General features: G+C 40.8%; 2 protein-coding genes across 7 annotated transcripts in view; one reads left to right on the top strand and one right to left on the bottom strand.

Annotated features, from left to right (window-relative positions):
• PARN (poly(A)-specific ribonuclease) overlaps nucleotides 1-1,977 on the bottom strand; it is a 186,779-nt gene extending 184,802 nt beyond the window's left edge. For both annotated transcript variants that reach the window (XM_075010325.1, XM_075010326.1), the window contains exon 1: nucleotides 1,761-1,977. In XM_075010325.1, the coding sequence (XP_074866426.1) occupies nucleotides 1,761-1,977 (217 nt within the window). The remainder of the gene's footprint in view (nucleotides 1-1,760) is intronic.
• BFAR (bifunctional apoptosis regulator) lies at nucleotides 1,488-12,386 on the top strand. Of its 5 annotated transcripts, none has more exons than XM_075010329.1 (8): nucleotides 1,488-1,561; nucleotides 3,125-3,432; nucleotides 4,192-4,393; nucleotides 4,748-4,917; nucleotides 6,863-7,010; nucleotides 7,571-7,741; nucleotides 9,870-10,072; nucleotides 11,933-12,386. In XM_075010329.1, the coding sequence occupies exons 2-8, from the start codon at nucleotides 3,188-3,190 to the stop codon at nucleotides 12,123-12,125; spliced, it is 1,332 nt and encodes a 443-aa protein (XP_074866430.1). In that variant the 5' UTR covers nucleotides 1,488-1,561; nucleotides 3,125-3,187; the 3' UTR covers nucleotides 12,126-12,386. The 5 variants fall into 5 exon arrangements, with proteins under 5 accessions (XP_074866430.1, XP_074866429.1, XP_074866434.1 ...); XM_075010328.1 differs by lacking the exon at nucleotides 1,488-1,561 and adding an exon at nucleotides 1,925-2,064; XM_075010330.1 differs by lacking the exon at nucleotides 1,488-1,561 and adding an exon at nucleotides 2,033-2,167.
• Nucleotides 12,387-15,654: the final 3,268 nt, after the last annotated feature.

The following is a 15,654-nucleotide window of genomic DNA, read 5'->3' as shown; positions in this document are numbered from 1 at the left end:
GCCCTGTTATTTGAGTATGCCCTAGGGTTTGAGCAGGAGTGTCTCACTCTTTTCTCCTGTTAGCAAAGAGAGGGGAACTGAACCCTGGTCTACCACTTTCCACATCAGCAGTGTCGTTGTGCTAAAATGTACAATGTGGACAGTGGCACCACCATTCCTTTCTGGCAGCTAGATTTTGAAGGGGGCTCAATCTGAAAGTATTTTTTTCATTGTGTATTTGTTCATAGGAATTTGATGTAACCCAAAGATATTACCCTTCTTGATCTGAGTGGTTGAACAAAAAAAGCTGGAATGTGCAGAATCCATTGCTTGCTCTACTGATTAGTTTGAGCAGTCACAAGCCCTTGGTAGGGGTAAATCCCAGGCAGAGGACTTTTAATTAGTATTTAAAATGTTTGCTGAGCTTAAACTTAAATTGCAAACATTTTGTTACTGAATGGAGTAACGTCAGTGCTTAGTGAGAGAGCTTCAAACTGTTCTTTATATAGTCCTTTCACACAGATCTTATCAGTAATTGGTTTTTAATTGGTTACTTGTCACATTAACCAGGCATTGCCCATTTTGCCTAGTTTTTAAGGTCAGCGAACATTTTAAATACTAAATGGAACTTCCTGGGCTACCTGTTTTTATTTTTATTTTAAAAAGAGGACTTTTAAATTTGGTGGGAGGCTAGGTCCCTATTTCATGCCTGCGGAAGGAGGATGAATGAGAGTTTGGGTTCCTCCCCAGGTTCACTCCCCTGTTGCTTGTCCCAAGCTTTCTCTACTGCCTCTCCCTGTTGGAAGGGGCATACAAATATGGTTAACAGGAAATGCAAAAGAGGTGCAGACTTAACTGATTGGAAATGCAAAAGAGGTGGACCTCATTTGCATACTCGCACAGGTTCCAGATTCTGAAAGGGCTGATTTTGAAAGCCAAAACAGCTGTGTGGATGGGGTTCATTGGAAAGGAAACCCTGCTTTCGAAAGCACCTTCCTGCCTGGAAAAAAACTAAAAACGCATTGAAGCTACATTAAAAGAAATGTACTAAATGCTGTGGAGGGAGTTCAATGTTCTGAACTGATGCTATGTGCTGCCATGGGGTGGGGGTAGAGGTTGGCAAAAGGAGAAGAATGCACCATGAACAGAGAGGCTGGTAGGTGTGCTGCAGGTCAGTACAGGGCTGGGCATGCATATGCCTTAAAAGCATCACCTGGCAGAACAACAAAGCAGCCTCACCTATGAGCGGGATAGCAGTGAGGGGGCTGATGGCTTGAGGGTTCTGGGCAATTGAGACCAGCTCCCTTGACTTTTTTTGGGTCAGGTACTTAAGGCCGATTGCAATCAGCGGGACTTGTGCAAATACCGTCGTGTCCTTGGTTCCCACGTAAGTCAATGGTAGGGAGCACGCGTCTCCTGTGTATCGCCACAGCTGCGGTTCGAACCCCGCCTGTTCCGTCCCTCTGCTCCGGCCCCGATCGCTTGACAGAAGTGCGCAGGCGCAACCTCTTGCCCTCGGGTTCGGAGGCTCTCTAGGCAGCGCCGCCCTACCCTACTCTGTGGTTGGCGGCGCACCAATAAGGTAGCGCTACGTATGTGCGGAATTGCTGGGGCCGGGAGGGAGGAGATGCTGCTGCCGCTGCCAGTCGTGGGGCTGCGCCTAGGCTGAGAGAGACGCGGGGGTCGCCCGGGCCGCGTGTGGAGGCGTCCGGCCCTCCCTCCCGGTCCCGCTGCGCGAGCCTGGGGCTGGCGCGGCTAGTGCCCCGACGGCCCGGACCTACCCAAAGCTGAGCCCGGAGGCGCCTCCTTCGCCCAACGACAAACGGGCGCCGCGGCTCGGAGCGCCTGCCGCGGCTGCGTGACGAGAGCTCGGCTCTTGCCGGGCGGGAGTGCGTAGGGGAGCGAAGGCGGCGCTCGCCCAGGGGAGGGACGAGTATGGCCCCGGGCGGCGCGTGAGCCTGTGCGGCCAAGAAAGGGCTTGTGGCGCAAGCGATGCATTGTGAGGCGCCTGTTGTGTCACACCGAACCTCTGTGGTGTTTCCGCTCCCCAAGGAAAACGGGAAGCTTTTAAAATAGACCCTTCCAGTAAGTCCTGTTTCAGGTTGGCGGTCACTGGAAGCCAGTGTTCTCTGGCTCCGGGGGACCGAGCGTGTTTCTGAACGAGCGGAGTGTCCTGGCTGAGTGACAAGTACGTGGTGGTCGTTGTAGGGTGTTTGCATATTCCCTGATCAAGCTCACTTTGTGTCCGATCTCGGCATTAAAGAATAACGGATCGAAAATTAAATTTAATTTTTTCAAATCCTTGGCTCATGTTTACTACTAAGTTCTTCAATTTCTCTTGCAAACCTGAAAATATAAAGTGTGTAAAAACGGAGTCTGAGCACTCTTATTTTTCTCACTTGGAAATGGATCTGACCACTAGATCTTCTCTCTCAGATTTCCCAAGACAACATGGTTAGAGCCTTCTCAACTAGTAAGAAAGTAGAAAATTAAGAACTGTTCTTGCTAGGAAGATATGTGGACACTTGCACTGGATTGTTAGGGGAAATTAATTAGTCCCCCATTGTGTACTAAAGTCTGCCTAGCTAGCACTTTCACAGATGTATTGTTTGTTTAATGGAATCTGTGGACTATACATAGGAATGTGCAGAGGAAATTAGATCATAAAACATACCAAATGTGTGGTAGTTTAAAACTTGTAAAATTATGCTTCAGAAGATCATATGGTGTCTTAATAGAACTTGCATTAAATACATAGTTTGCTAAAACTAATAAAATTTAGCTTTATCTTGTAGATGCTTGTGTGTTGTGCTTTGTATTTTGTGGTAAGATACAAAATAACTAACACTAACATAAATAAAGGAAAAGAACATGTCAGGGAGCTGAAGTTCTGGCTATATTAGCTAGACATGGCTCTTTTTCCATTGTAACCAGTACTGGAAGTAGTATAATTCAAAGAAGGTAGCAGCTGCTAGAAGTAGTACTCTTTTTAGCAAAATGATATTTTTTTTTTCTGGGGTGAATTTGAGTGAAAACATGGAAGTTATTACATGCCACTTGGTCAATTTGATCATTGTATTAATGCTGCTTCTAATACTTAAGTTTTGTTAAGGAGAAAATAATTAACCTTTTCATTGTTTTGCAGAAGTAATAATGTGTCACATGATTTAAAGACTTGTGCAGTAGATCACCAGAAAGTGAAAGGAAAATGGAGGAAGATGAGAAGTTGAGAGTGAAAGCAGATGCTGTTTCTGAAATTGGCCACCTGATTTCAGTTAGAGAGTTCTCGTGCCACTGCTGTTATGATATTCTCGTCAATCCCACTACCTTGAACTGTGGTCATAGTTTCTGTAGACATTGTTTAGCCTTGTGGTGGATGTCCTCTAAGAAGAATGAGTGTCCAGAATGCAGAGAAAAGTGGGAAGGATTCCCCAAGGTCAACATCCTGCTCAGGTGATTGCAATGTGTGTCTTTCATATTTCTAAAAGCAAAGACATGCATACTTGACTTTCCTTATTTGCTACATATTTTAAAACCTCTCATCAGAGCTGACTTGCACTGTCTCAACATAATTGTCCTGAATTGTTCAAGTAATCACATCTAATTGAGTGGATTTCTGAATTTTCTCTTTCAGATATTTTATGCATTATTTTCCCCTCACTTTTTGATAGTTAACATATCACAGCTAGAAATAATTGTAGTTTTGAAGATCAGTGATATTAATGGGTACTGGTTTAGGTGCTGGGAGGAAATTCTGGTGTCGCTATAGCACAGTGGTAGACATTGATTTATTAAGTACTTGCTGATGGCTTGAGTTAAATATAACCTCTTCTGCTTTTAAAAACACAGGCTTTTGAGCTGTGTAAAATATTTGATTAAATAGCATACACAGCTGGTTTTGGGCTTCACTGTTGAACTTGACCAGTGCTATCGAATAATAATCTGTCTTGGCCTTCTAAATTTGGGATTTGAATTGTTGAATATGCTTAAGTTTTTCTACATGCCTTTCTTTATAGTGAACCTTAAGTTTTTAACATCTGTGTGCAAAAACCTTTTATTCAACTTTAATTTACCAAAACCTCCTTCCACTCACACTGAATGTGTACCTAAAGAATAAGCTGTGAAATACACTTTTCAGCTAAGGGTCACAGTTTTCAATGCTATAGACTTGAATAGACTCAATGAAATATTGTAAAGTGACTGTTTCTCTAGGGATGCTATTGAAAAGCTATTTCCTGATGCCATTGAACAGAGAAGAGAAGACATTCAGCAAAACAGTGATGTAGCTTACAGTCTTGCAGCCTTCCAAAAACATGGAAATGATCAGATTTCTGCGCCTCCAAATGTGAGAAGAATTAATCCTCAAGGAGGGGGTTTTTTCTCTGGAGTTCTGACAGCTCTAACTTGTGTGGCAGTAAGTTCATACCCGTCAATTTTCCAGATAAATACAGAAAACTTGATTATGGTGTTAGTGATTTAAAACAATCAGCATTTAATTTAAGTTCCTTGGAAAGCGAACACCAACCCACCTACTACTCCCAAAAATATTTAACTATATTTCAGTGCCAAATGGCCTGGACGATATAGATGTGGGAGATGTTGGGGAAGACTTGGAACTCTTTCTGAAATTTTGTACTTGCAGCAGTTGAGTGTACCCTCTCAAGCCTGCCAGATTTTTCCAGTATTCATATAAACATTACTCCATCTGTGTGTGTGGTGGGTTTTTTTGTACTAGATAACAAATACATCTTTTGTCTGTTTTTTGTAGGTGGTTCTGCTTGGGTATCATTGGAGCAGTAGAGAGTATGAAGATGATCATCTTGTCCACAAACCTGTTGCTAAATGGACTCCTGAAGAGGTGATTCTTTGGCTAGAACAGCTGGGCCCTTGGGCTTCCTTGTATAAAGAGAGATTTTTATTAGAGAGAGTGAATGGAAGGTGAGGAAACTACAGTCTCAAACTGACAAGCAGTCATAATTCAACCATTTAATTAGATAGACTTAATTTTGCATATTATATATGTTGTGAATTGTTTAATCACCTGTGGAACAAGATCTTGATGCTTTGGTACTAAAGGACTTTTCAACCATCAGTTTAACTGCCATAATTCTGATAATGGGTATTAATATCCAGAATGTGATTTCCTTTGCTTCCCCCCCACCCCAGATGTTTGATGCTTGGTCTTTCCTGACTATAGGCTAAAATATTACTACACCTTTTATCCCAGGGGTTTGGTTAGTTGAGTGGCCCCATGCCCTTTTGTCCACTCACAGCGTCTGGAGTCAGAGGTTTTGAGACACCCAGAACATGGAATAGGCCTCATTTGGAGTACTGTGTCTAATTCTGGGCACTGCCTTTTAGGACACATGGAGAAATTGGAGAGGGTCCAGAGAAGAGTAAAAAGATCAAAAACTATTTAAAGTTCTAAAAAGTATGACCTACCAAAAAAATTTCTTAATCTTCTGTTTAGTTTTTGGGGGGGAAGAAGGCTGAGAGGGGGCATATCAGCTTTCAAGTACCTAAAAGGGTGTTACATGAAGGGGGATGAAAAATTCTTAGCCTCTGATGATAGGACTGGGCTTACAGTACAGTAAGGGAGGTTTAGGTTGGACATCAGGAAAAACTTCCTAGCTGTCATGGTAGTTAAGCACTGGAATAAATTGCTTGGATGGCTTGTACAATCTCGATCCTTGGAGATATTTAAGAATGGGTTGGATAAATATCCAACAGGTACTTGGTCCTAGTGAGAGAGCAGGGGTGTGAATTTACTGACCTCTCCTAGGTCTCTTCCAGTTCTAGAGTTCTGTGGAGCTGCACCTCTTACCATTTTGGATAATAAGCATTGATGCACCTATTCCCCATTTAATTTATCCAGTTTCTTGAACCCAGTTGACTTTTTGGTCTTAATGTTCCCTGGCAACTGATTCTGTGGTTAACTGTACACTGTGTGAACAGCCTTTTTGTCTGGTTTTCAAATGTTAGTTTATTGATGAGTCCTGATTTAAAGGAAAGGGTAAATTCACTTACTCATTGCTCCCTACCATTCTTTTTTTCCTTATCACCACTGCCTCCTCCCCCCCGACAGTCTTTTTCTGAGATGAACCATTCCAATCTTTTTAACTTCTCCTTTATATAAAAGCTGTTTCATACTGCTAAACCACTTTTGTTGCCCCTTTTTGCACATCTTCTGCCTAGTTCTTTTGGAGAGGGTAATCAGAATGACATGCAGATCTCAATGTATGGGCTTAGCATGAATTTACATAGTGACATCATTAAGTCTTATTATCTATCCTTTCGTAATGGCATCTTAACATTTTTAGGTGTGGCTTGTTCCCCCCCCCCCAATGCACATTAACTTGCCCCTCCCAAATTTGTGTGGTTTTTTTTTTTTTTCTCAGTTTGGCGGGCTTTTGTTTTTGGGAGAGGAACCTAGCATCTCCAACTCTTTTTGCTAACTTGATGCTCTAGTCAATACTAATTCTTGCATCCTAAATTGATATGCACCCAGTTAAAATTACAGAACAGTTCTCTTCTCATTATTTGAAATATGGGGGGTACTATGTTTAGTGTTGTGGCTTATCATATGGTGTGGTTTTAGAATAAATCTTTTGTGAGCAAAACTACAGAAATAAAAAGTAAGCTATGTTGGCTTAAATTTGTTTGCCAAAGGTAGGAAAGAGGGCATAATCTAAACTCAAGTTTCTTAATAAGACAATATAATGTGTAGGATTTGGGAGCTTTTAATGTGTTTAAAACCCTGAGATAAGACAGAATTTCAAAAGTTGATATCTTGGTGATTTAGTAGCCAGTTGCTGGAATTAAAATACTTTGACAACTCACTTCTTTTGTAACAATATTTATTATAAAATATTTCATTCTGTAGGCTTCTACTAACAATAACAGATGAAGACAATTTCACAAAAACTCCTTATCATATAGAGAATAGTAGCCATAGAAAAGCCATTATAATGGAACTAGAACGTGTGAAAACATTGGGAGTTAAGCCACCACAGAACCTTTGGGAATATAAGGTAAATTTTATCAAGTAGTGAACCCTGTCACTTGAAATAGATATTTTAGACTATTTAGGCCACTGTGAAGAAACTTTCTAATTCTTTAAAGTGAAACCAGTAACGGATCACAATGCAAGTGTGTAAATGAAATTCCAAAGGTTAATGGAAAAAAACAGCACTTATGTAACTTGCGCAGCAATGGATGCAAAAGTAGTTATGTATTGCACATCAAAAGCCTCAAAGCATAAAGTACTTCCCTGTGTTGCTATGTTCTGAAGGTTGGGTGCAAACTGATGTGTGAAAACTCATTACACTAAAAGCTGTGCTATCCAGCACAGTTGCCCATGGGACCACTTGCCCAGAGGCCACAGTGTGGCTGCCCTGCCAGCAGTGGTGGATGCTTTGCTAACTGGAAAACTTGATTGTCTAACATCCCCCAGGGATAATCAGGCTGGATAGTCAAGCTTGTACTATACTTGATTTGTTACACTTGTAAATGCTGGCACTGGATTTTTTGAGTGATTGTGTAAAATAAATGTTTTAATAATGTCTCAGCATTAACCTTCTGATTCATTTAGGCAGTAAATCCAGGAAAGTCCCTGTTCCTGCTGTATGCACTAAAGAGCTCTCCAAGACTCAGTATGTTGTATTTATACTTGTTTGATTACAAAGAAATATTTTTACCCTTCATTTACACAATATGTCCTGTGCAAGAAGACGAACCTGAAGATAATGTCTCAAAAACACTAGTAGGTATTTAAAATTATGCTGATTGCTTTAAAATATGAAAATGTTAAAGCTTTTAACTGAAATGAGTTGCAAGTTTTTGTTGTGCAAACATAAGAAATTTTTTATTAGTCTTGTCCTTGAAAATGGCTATTTATATCTTTCTGAAGTCTTGAGCAGTGACCTGATTAGTCAGGCTTTTAACCATTACTGTTTTCTAAGTTAAAAGATTTTTTTGATTGGCGTGAGAGGTGTCTGGTTTTGTGGGGGTGGCGGCGGTAGCATTCTTCCCAGTGGATGGGAAAGGGGGATTTCACAGGGAAGCAGTGATCACAACTCTGAGGCACAAGTCATTGTGTAGTTTTAACTGTCTTCTGTTTCTAAAAATCTTTGAGAACGCAATCACTCCATAAGTCTAAATCTGTGGCAAAGCTGAGGCCTGTATTAGGATTTCATACTGACTTGAATAATGAGACTAATACACTTTTTTTAACCAAACCCTCAAATTTTCAGGACATAAACAATTCCTGGTCCTAGTTATGGCAGGAAAAATTCTTATATGGGCAAGGTTATTTTTGTCACTACATCCAAAGGCTTTCTTACTCCTTTGTTGGAAAGAGCAGTCGGGTGGATAAAAATTGACTTAAATCCAATTTTTATTTAAACATCTCATCACAAACATGCCACACACACTTAGAATGCCATTCAATGAATTAGTGGCTTGCTTCTTGAAATGTCTGGGCTTTCCATTTGTTTCTCAGCAAACTAAAAGGTAATGTGAAGAATGACAAAAGCTGGATAGAACTGTTTCTGTTCTGTGCTCATGTGGTGGTGGTGGTCAGCCAAGCACAAAAGAGGAGTGAGTTAAATCATTTGCTTAAACAGACAGTGTATAGAAGTATGGAGGCAGCATAGAAAGGAACAGTGGAGTGGACAGGAAAGAAAAACTGAAGATGTTATTCACAACCCAGTTTCCTATATTTTTCCCATATCTGTTTGCTGCAGAAACTGTCATGGCTTGTGGGCACAAGAGGCCCTATCAGGGAATATTTTGAAGAAATTATCCCCCAGTAAAGAAGGAGAATGTCTGGTGTAAGAAGCTGAAGGGCTTAGTTGCAAGACTAAAACATCCTAAGGAAAATTTTATTGGAGACAAAATAATGAGGCTGAAAATGTAGATACGGCTGAGTGAATTAGCTGATTACTAACTTAAATCATTCACTTTGCAAGGCAGCATTCTTCAAAACTCTCTCCTATATGCCTTTTTAGCATGAGTGTGATTTTGACAAGTAACTTCCCAAGTTGTTTGCTTTGTTGGATGGTGCCAAGAAAAAAGGTTAGCTTAGCTGCTAACCCTTATGGCTTATTGAGAATTCATCACTCAAGTGTACAATACAGAAAGCTGAAGCAAGAGAAATCTAGATTTGCCAGTTGCCACTTCCGCTTATTTTGTATTACATACCCCTTATTTTGGAACATAATAGCTACAGACCATAATTGTGATGCCATAAGTCCATTCTCTATTTTACTTCAGCATAACAACTTTTCCAAGGGAACACAATTTTATACAAGCTTTCTCAAAAAAGAGATGTGCTGCAAGTTTTAGCCTTACTCCAAAATTATGTGCACACTAAGCACAGTCTTAGCTTTTTGGTAATGTAATTTAAATTGATGGGTTTTTGATTAATTTTTCTTAAATCAACCCTGACCATCCAGTTGATTTCTGTTACTTAACACAGGACTGTGGAATAGATAGATCATTTTGTCTAATCTGGTGTAGCATTTCTGTGTGTGTTTTTTGAAAGACTGATATTTTAAATTCAGGAAAGTCAGTGCCTTCTATTAGCTTGTTTTTTTTCAACTTTAATTGACACACAATCATGAACTGCATTATAATGAATACTTTAATTTCTGAAACATGTCAATGATTTCCTATTCATGACAGGATTCTCACAGCTATATCTTGCGGTTGTTTCTAGCATATGTGTGCTTGTTTACACCCTTTCTTTAAAAAGTGTGATGGGAAATATTAAACTAGCTGGTGAAAATTTAGTAAAATGAAGATATTTCCTTCAGTGACTCGAAAAACAAGGCAATGGAAGGTAAACTAAACCAGTATGTAACTGACTTTTTTTTTTTAAATATCTTTAGGACCTTCAGGATCCCACTTGGAAACAGTGGAGAGAATTCATTGTTAAGTACTCATTTTTGCCATATCAGTTAATTGCTGAATTTGCTTGGGATTGGTTGGAGATGCACTACTGGACATCACGATTTATAATTGTTAATACCATGTTGCTCTCTGTTCTGGAGTTGTTTGCATTTTGGAGGATCTGGTCAAGAAGAGAACTACAGTAAGTCTTGCTCAGATGACACACAGATGTCCTGTAGCACTTTTATATAACTTCTTAGGTGGTGAGCTTTTGTAGGACAGACCCACTTCTTCTAGATCTGGAAAATCCTGATGAATGGTAACCCTAGAGAATTTAACAAAGTTTAGCTGGTTCGTCAGAAAAAATAAGCTAGAAGGTGGGTGGGGAAGAGCGAAGAAAAAGAGCCTCTGCAAGTGTCTGTTAAGTGGGCTACCTGGGATTGCTACAATTTGGGGAGACTGTTCTTATAATGTGTAAAGTAGTTGTTGGTGTCTTGAGTCAGAGGTGATGAGTCTCAAACTTGAATAGACTCCAATTCAGATGTCTCCTTTTGTAGTCTGGTGTTAGTCTGTTTTAGAATGCACACTTTAAGTTTTGGATGCTACAACCTGCCAGATTGAAATGCTCACTGAGATGTTTGTGTACTCGGATTCCTAATGTCTGATTTGTCCATTCAATCTTTGAAGATAGGTATGTGGGGTTTTTTAAATGGTTACTGTTGAGGTGTGTGTATATCCAGGCATTAATGATGACATCATTTTCTTACCATGACAATTAAGACTACCATGTTAGAAAAAACACCAAGGTGAGTAAGTACTAAATGAATCTGCCCACAGAATCAGTGTATTCACCCAACTAGTGTCCATTTTCCCTATGGATTTGTGACTAACACTTTAATCAGTATGTATAGCACTAGTATTTGGAGTCAGACATATTAGCAAACTTATGGAAAGTAGTGTTAATTTTCCAGGCAAAAACTTTAAATTTCTTTGTGGACTTGTAAGGTCTGGAGCATATTCTAATACTATGCAAATCAAAGTAGGCTGCTAATTAGAATTTCAGTAGTAGTTCTTGAGAGCTTTACTTAAAAAGAATTGCTCTTTTTTTCTCCAATTTAGATCATTGGTATGTATTAATGAATACAAGCTGTCCTGTGGCACCTGCAGACAAATTAAGACATGAAGTTTCCTGTGCAAAACCCACTTCATTTAAAGATGCTCAACACCTGTTACAGAGCTAGAGCGAGGAATTACTGATGAATCTTATGAAGCGGGTCTTTGCCCATGAAAGTTTATGCTCCAAAATGTTAGTCTATAAGGTACCACAGGACTTTTTGTTTTTTTTTGTGGAATTGTTTACAAGCATTCTTCAGTTTGTCTTCCAAGACAAATGGCATCAATATTACTTCTATTAGAATAGAAATGACCAGTTGTTAGTGTCTACTTTCATTCTGTGCTTGGAGGGGATGGGCAAAAAGGATGAAAGTTTGGCAGGATGCATATGGGGTATGTGTGGAGTGTTTTTTGTTAACACGTTTCTACTACTGGAGGGTAGAGTAGGCTTTGTGGTGAGTAATCCTACATATCTCTTTTTCTATTTAAGCAACTGTCTTAACTTGTATTTCAACTGTGAGCTGCCCAGAATAGAAGCTATACCTAAAAGGCATCAGCTGGAATCAAGGACTGGGTGGGGTGGGCAGACAGCCTGGCAGGGCCCCTAGATAAGGTGGGGTGGGCAGCACAGGTGGATGGAGAGGTCCTGGGGGCAGCTGGCCCTTAGCAATGCCCACTGTGCACCACAGCCTTCCCCCACCCCAACCAGGTACCCAGAGCATGCTACATATGTTCTAGCAGTTAACATAAAGGGCCTGGGGCAGCTGTCCCCTTTGACACATGTATGCACACCTTTGGGTGGGCCTGGTTGGAATCGGTGAAAGACTGGGAGAATGAAGTAGACTAGGTGGCATCTCACAAATCAAATGTTTATTTTATTTATTTTTAAATAGTGATGGCTAGAACACCTTCCCTATAGAAAATGATTGTCTTGTTTCCTTTTTCTCAGGACTATTCCTCAGAGAATGTGGAGCCATTTCTGGAAGGTGTCAACCCAGGGTCTTTTTGTTGCTCTCTTTTGGCCCGTTATTCCTCAGTTTGTCTGTAACTGTTTGTTTTACTGGGGCTTGTACTTTAACCCAATTATAAATATTGATCTTGTGGTAAAAGAAGTACGACGCCTGGAAACACAAGTGGTGTGATTTAGTGCTTGAAGAGATTGCATGTCAGTACCTAAGCTGCCTAAATGTTTTGAAGGGGGACATCTGATACAAAACAAATTGCTTTCTTTCCATGCTTCATTTCTGGCAATTGAGAATTGTTCATTTTGTTTATTTTTTGAAAAAGTTGCCTTGAGGTAAGTCCATTTTGAAGCAGCAAGTATCATAACCCTAAAGGTAAACTCTATGGCCGTGTCTACATGTGCCCCAAACTTCAAAATGGCCACGCAAATGGCCGTTTCGAAGTTTACTAATGAAGCGCTGAAATGCATATTCAGCGTTTCATTAGCACGCGGGCAGCTGCAGCACTTCGAAATTGACGCGCCTCGCTGCCGTGCGTCTCGTCCAGACGGGGCTCCTTTTCAAAAGGACGCCGCCTACTTCGAAATCCCCTTATTCCCATCAGCTCATGGGAATAAGGGGACTTCGAAGTAGGCGGTGTCCTTTTGAAAAGGAGCCCCGTCTGGATGAGACACGCGGCGGCGAGGCGCGTCAACTTCGAAGTGCTGCAGCTGCCCGTGTGCTAATGAAGCGCTGAATATGCATTTCAGCGCTTCATTAGTAAACTTCAAAATGGCCATTTGCGTGGCCATTTTGAAGCTTGGGGCACGTGTAGATGTAGCCTATTTTATGTAGCATTGTTATAGATAAGGAAGATGCAGTTTTCTTGAAGGGGCCTTGCAAAGTTGCTGTAGTCATGCCATTTAACTTTCAGGAAACTATACAAATCAGACCATCTAAAACAGTATTGTGAAATCTGGGCCTTGACACTCTAAGTGTGGTGGTGTTTTGTAACTACTGTTGCATGACAGCTCTATCTTAGAACTTGTCAGAGGGAGCTTTGGACAGTCTCTGATTATTGAAAATATTTGAAGCTTTTTGACTTCAGCTTGACATGGTAGGATGCTACAGTCAAACCATACATTTGCCTTTAATGCTCATTTTTAAAATTTACCTCTGTTCCAGGTGTTTAACGCTTAGCTTTCTTTGTGTCCCATGCTTTTTGTAATTGGTAAACCTGATAAGCATGACTTGAAGCTGTTTTATTCAGACCTGTTACTGAAAATTAAGAGCTGACTTAGTGCTTCCTTTTCTAAATCAGTTTGCTAATTTTGTAAATGAATTGATACCTCTCCAAGTATTAATTTAGTAATCTGATGTTGTAATTGCTTATTGTAGTCCTGTAGCAAGAACAATGTGTAAATATTGATGGGGGGGAAGTGATTTATTTTGTATAAAAACACAACCATGTTTTCATTTTGTCTGTATAATATTTGAAAGAATAACTTTTTTGTTTTAAAATCATGTGTACTTATGAGTCCTATTGAGTTATCATACTAATGAATACTAGATTTGCATATGCACACTTTTTTAAAAATTAAACAAAGATTTTTCTCTAAATCTGTCTTGCTTTAAACCATGGTTTCCCACGGTGGGGGTGGGAAGTGAAGAAACTCTGGGGCAGGGGGGTGTGAGGTGATCCAGACACCCCCCCCCCCCATTCCCCCTATTCCAAGAAAGATCTGGCCTTTTGCTTCCAGCTCTCACCCCTGCTATTACTTGGACAACCCAGCACAGCTGCAACAAAAAGCAGGCTGCCAGCAAAGACCCAGGTGGAGCTAGCTGCCTCCTGCAAAAGTGTGGGCTGGTGGGGAGGAGGATGGGGTTAGATGGGGGGCTGGTGGTGGCTGCCTTTGGGGAAGGTGAGAGGCTCAGGTGGGTGGCTAGTGGGTCTTGGGCTGTCAGGCAAGCAGGCACCTGGTTCCAGGGGGTGGGTGGCTCTAGTAGCATAGGGATCAGGCAGGTGGGCCGCTGGTGAGAGCAGCTCTGGTGGCTGGCACAGGGCTCAGGCAGCTGGCCAGCTGGGGCTGCACAAGGCACCTGCAAGGTGTAGGCTGTACCATTAGCCTGGCCCGTCCACAGTCTGCCTCCAGGCTGGGATGGGGCCAGCATGAGGTGAGGTAAGGGGGCCCTGGGGTTCAGGGGCATGGGGCACAAAGGCTCCTGTGGCTAGTGTGGGGCAGCACAGCTCCATTGAGTCTACTTGCTACTTTCCAGACAACTTTTCTGGCAACCCCATTCATAAATTAGTAAGCAATCCAATGTTTATGTTGATACGTTGCTAGAAATATTGCAAGAACAAGCACCCAAAATAAAATGATTCAAGGTGCAAAAGAATTTTGAAAACTCAAAACTTGGAGGAATTTTGGATAAAATATTTCCCAATGTACTTAAAGTTGGAAGAAGTGCTATGTATTCTTCCATTTTTTTGTCTATAGCCCTGTGAAAAAAGCTCTTAAATTTTACTCATTAAAAATGAAACAAAGAAATCAACTAGATGTCAAATGACTTGCGTTACATGCTTTCATCTTTCAAACCTTGGATTTCCCAACTTGTGAGAGAAATGCTGGGTTATCCTTCACATTAAATTCATTTTGTTTCTGATGTTAAATTACATTTTTATTAAACTTTTGGGCAGGAGAGACTGTTCATGCTTTTTAATTTTAAATGAAGATTTTATAACAAGTTTTTGTTTTTTAAATTATGAATTGAATTTTTTGTTAAGGGGGGTTGGATGATGGGGGTGGGGGGTGGGGCATAAAGGTCTCAAATCAAAAGGTGATGCTAAAAAGTTAGGGAATCACTGCTTTAAACCAAAGAGTCAAGTTTACCTTCAACTTGTTTCAAACTTTAACACAGCACTTTTAATGCTTATTTTGCACTTTAATAACTTTTAGTGATCATTCTGGCTGTAAAATTAGACTGATCACAGTGGATGCTCTTGTTTTTTCAGAGAGCATAGATTTTCACAATTAAGATTTATTGTAACAGTACTCTACCTTGAAGCGTTTCTGAAGAGAAACCAAAATCTTGAGGTTGCTGTGCTAACCATGCAAACTAGCTTTACATCACAGTAAAGCAAAACAGTTCTCCTTTGACTATTTTAGTATACAGGCTCTGACTTATGAGGAAAATGCCCATGCTCTGTGTATGAGTTAGAACCCTTTTCTGTGTTAAAAGCAGGGACAGTGTGGGAATCAATATCGCAGACCTGTGGTCTTTGGAGGCATGTTCTTTGGCATGCTTGGGAGTGGAGAAATGGGTGCCTGGTATCTCTTGCTGCTCCTTGATTGGGAACAAGGAGTTGGGAGGGGGTGGAGAAGGGGGGGACAACAAGATTTCTTTTCCTATAGGATTTCCACTCAGCCTGTATAAAGGTACAAAGATTTCACTCATAGGCTATTTCTACACAGGCCACTTCATTCAAAGTGGCATGCTAATACATGGAGCAAAAGATGCTAATGAGGCATGGATGCAAATTCCCTGTGCCTCATTAGCATAACCATTCTTCCAGACTCCAAAATGCCTTGTAGAAGCATAGCCCTGGGGGTGCTTCTGGAAGGAAGTCCTCCTTCTTCCAGAGGCCCCTTCTTCCCATAAATTTTTGGGAAGAAAGGGCCTCCAGGAGGACTTCTGGACTCCAAATCACATGACATTATACAAATGAGGC

The sequence above is a fragment of the Carettochelys insculpta genome, chromosome 16, assembly GCF_033958435.1.
Source record: "Carettochelys insculpta isolate YL-2023 chromosome 16, ASM3395843v1, whole genome shotgun sequence".
In the NCBI taxonomy this organism is placed as follows: domain Eukaryota; kingdom Metazoa; phylum Chordata; order Testudines; family Carettochelyidae; genus Carettochelys; species Carettochelys insculpta.
This window is presented reverse-complemented; position numbering and strand designations above follow the sequence as displayed.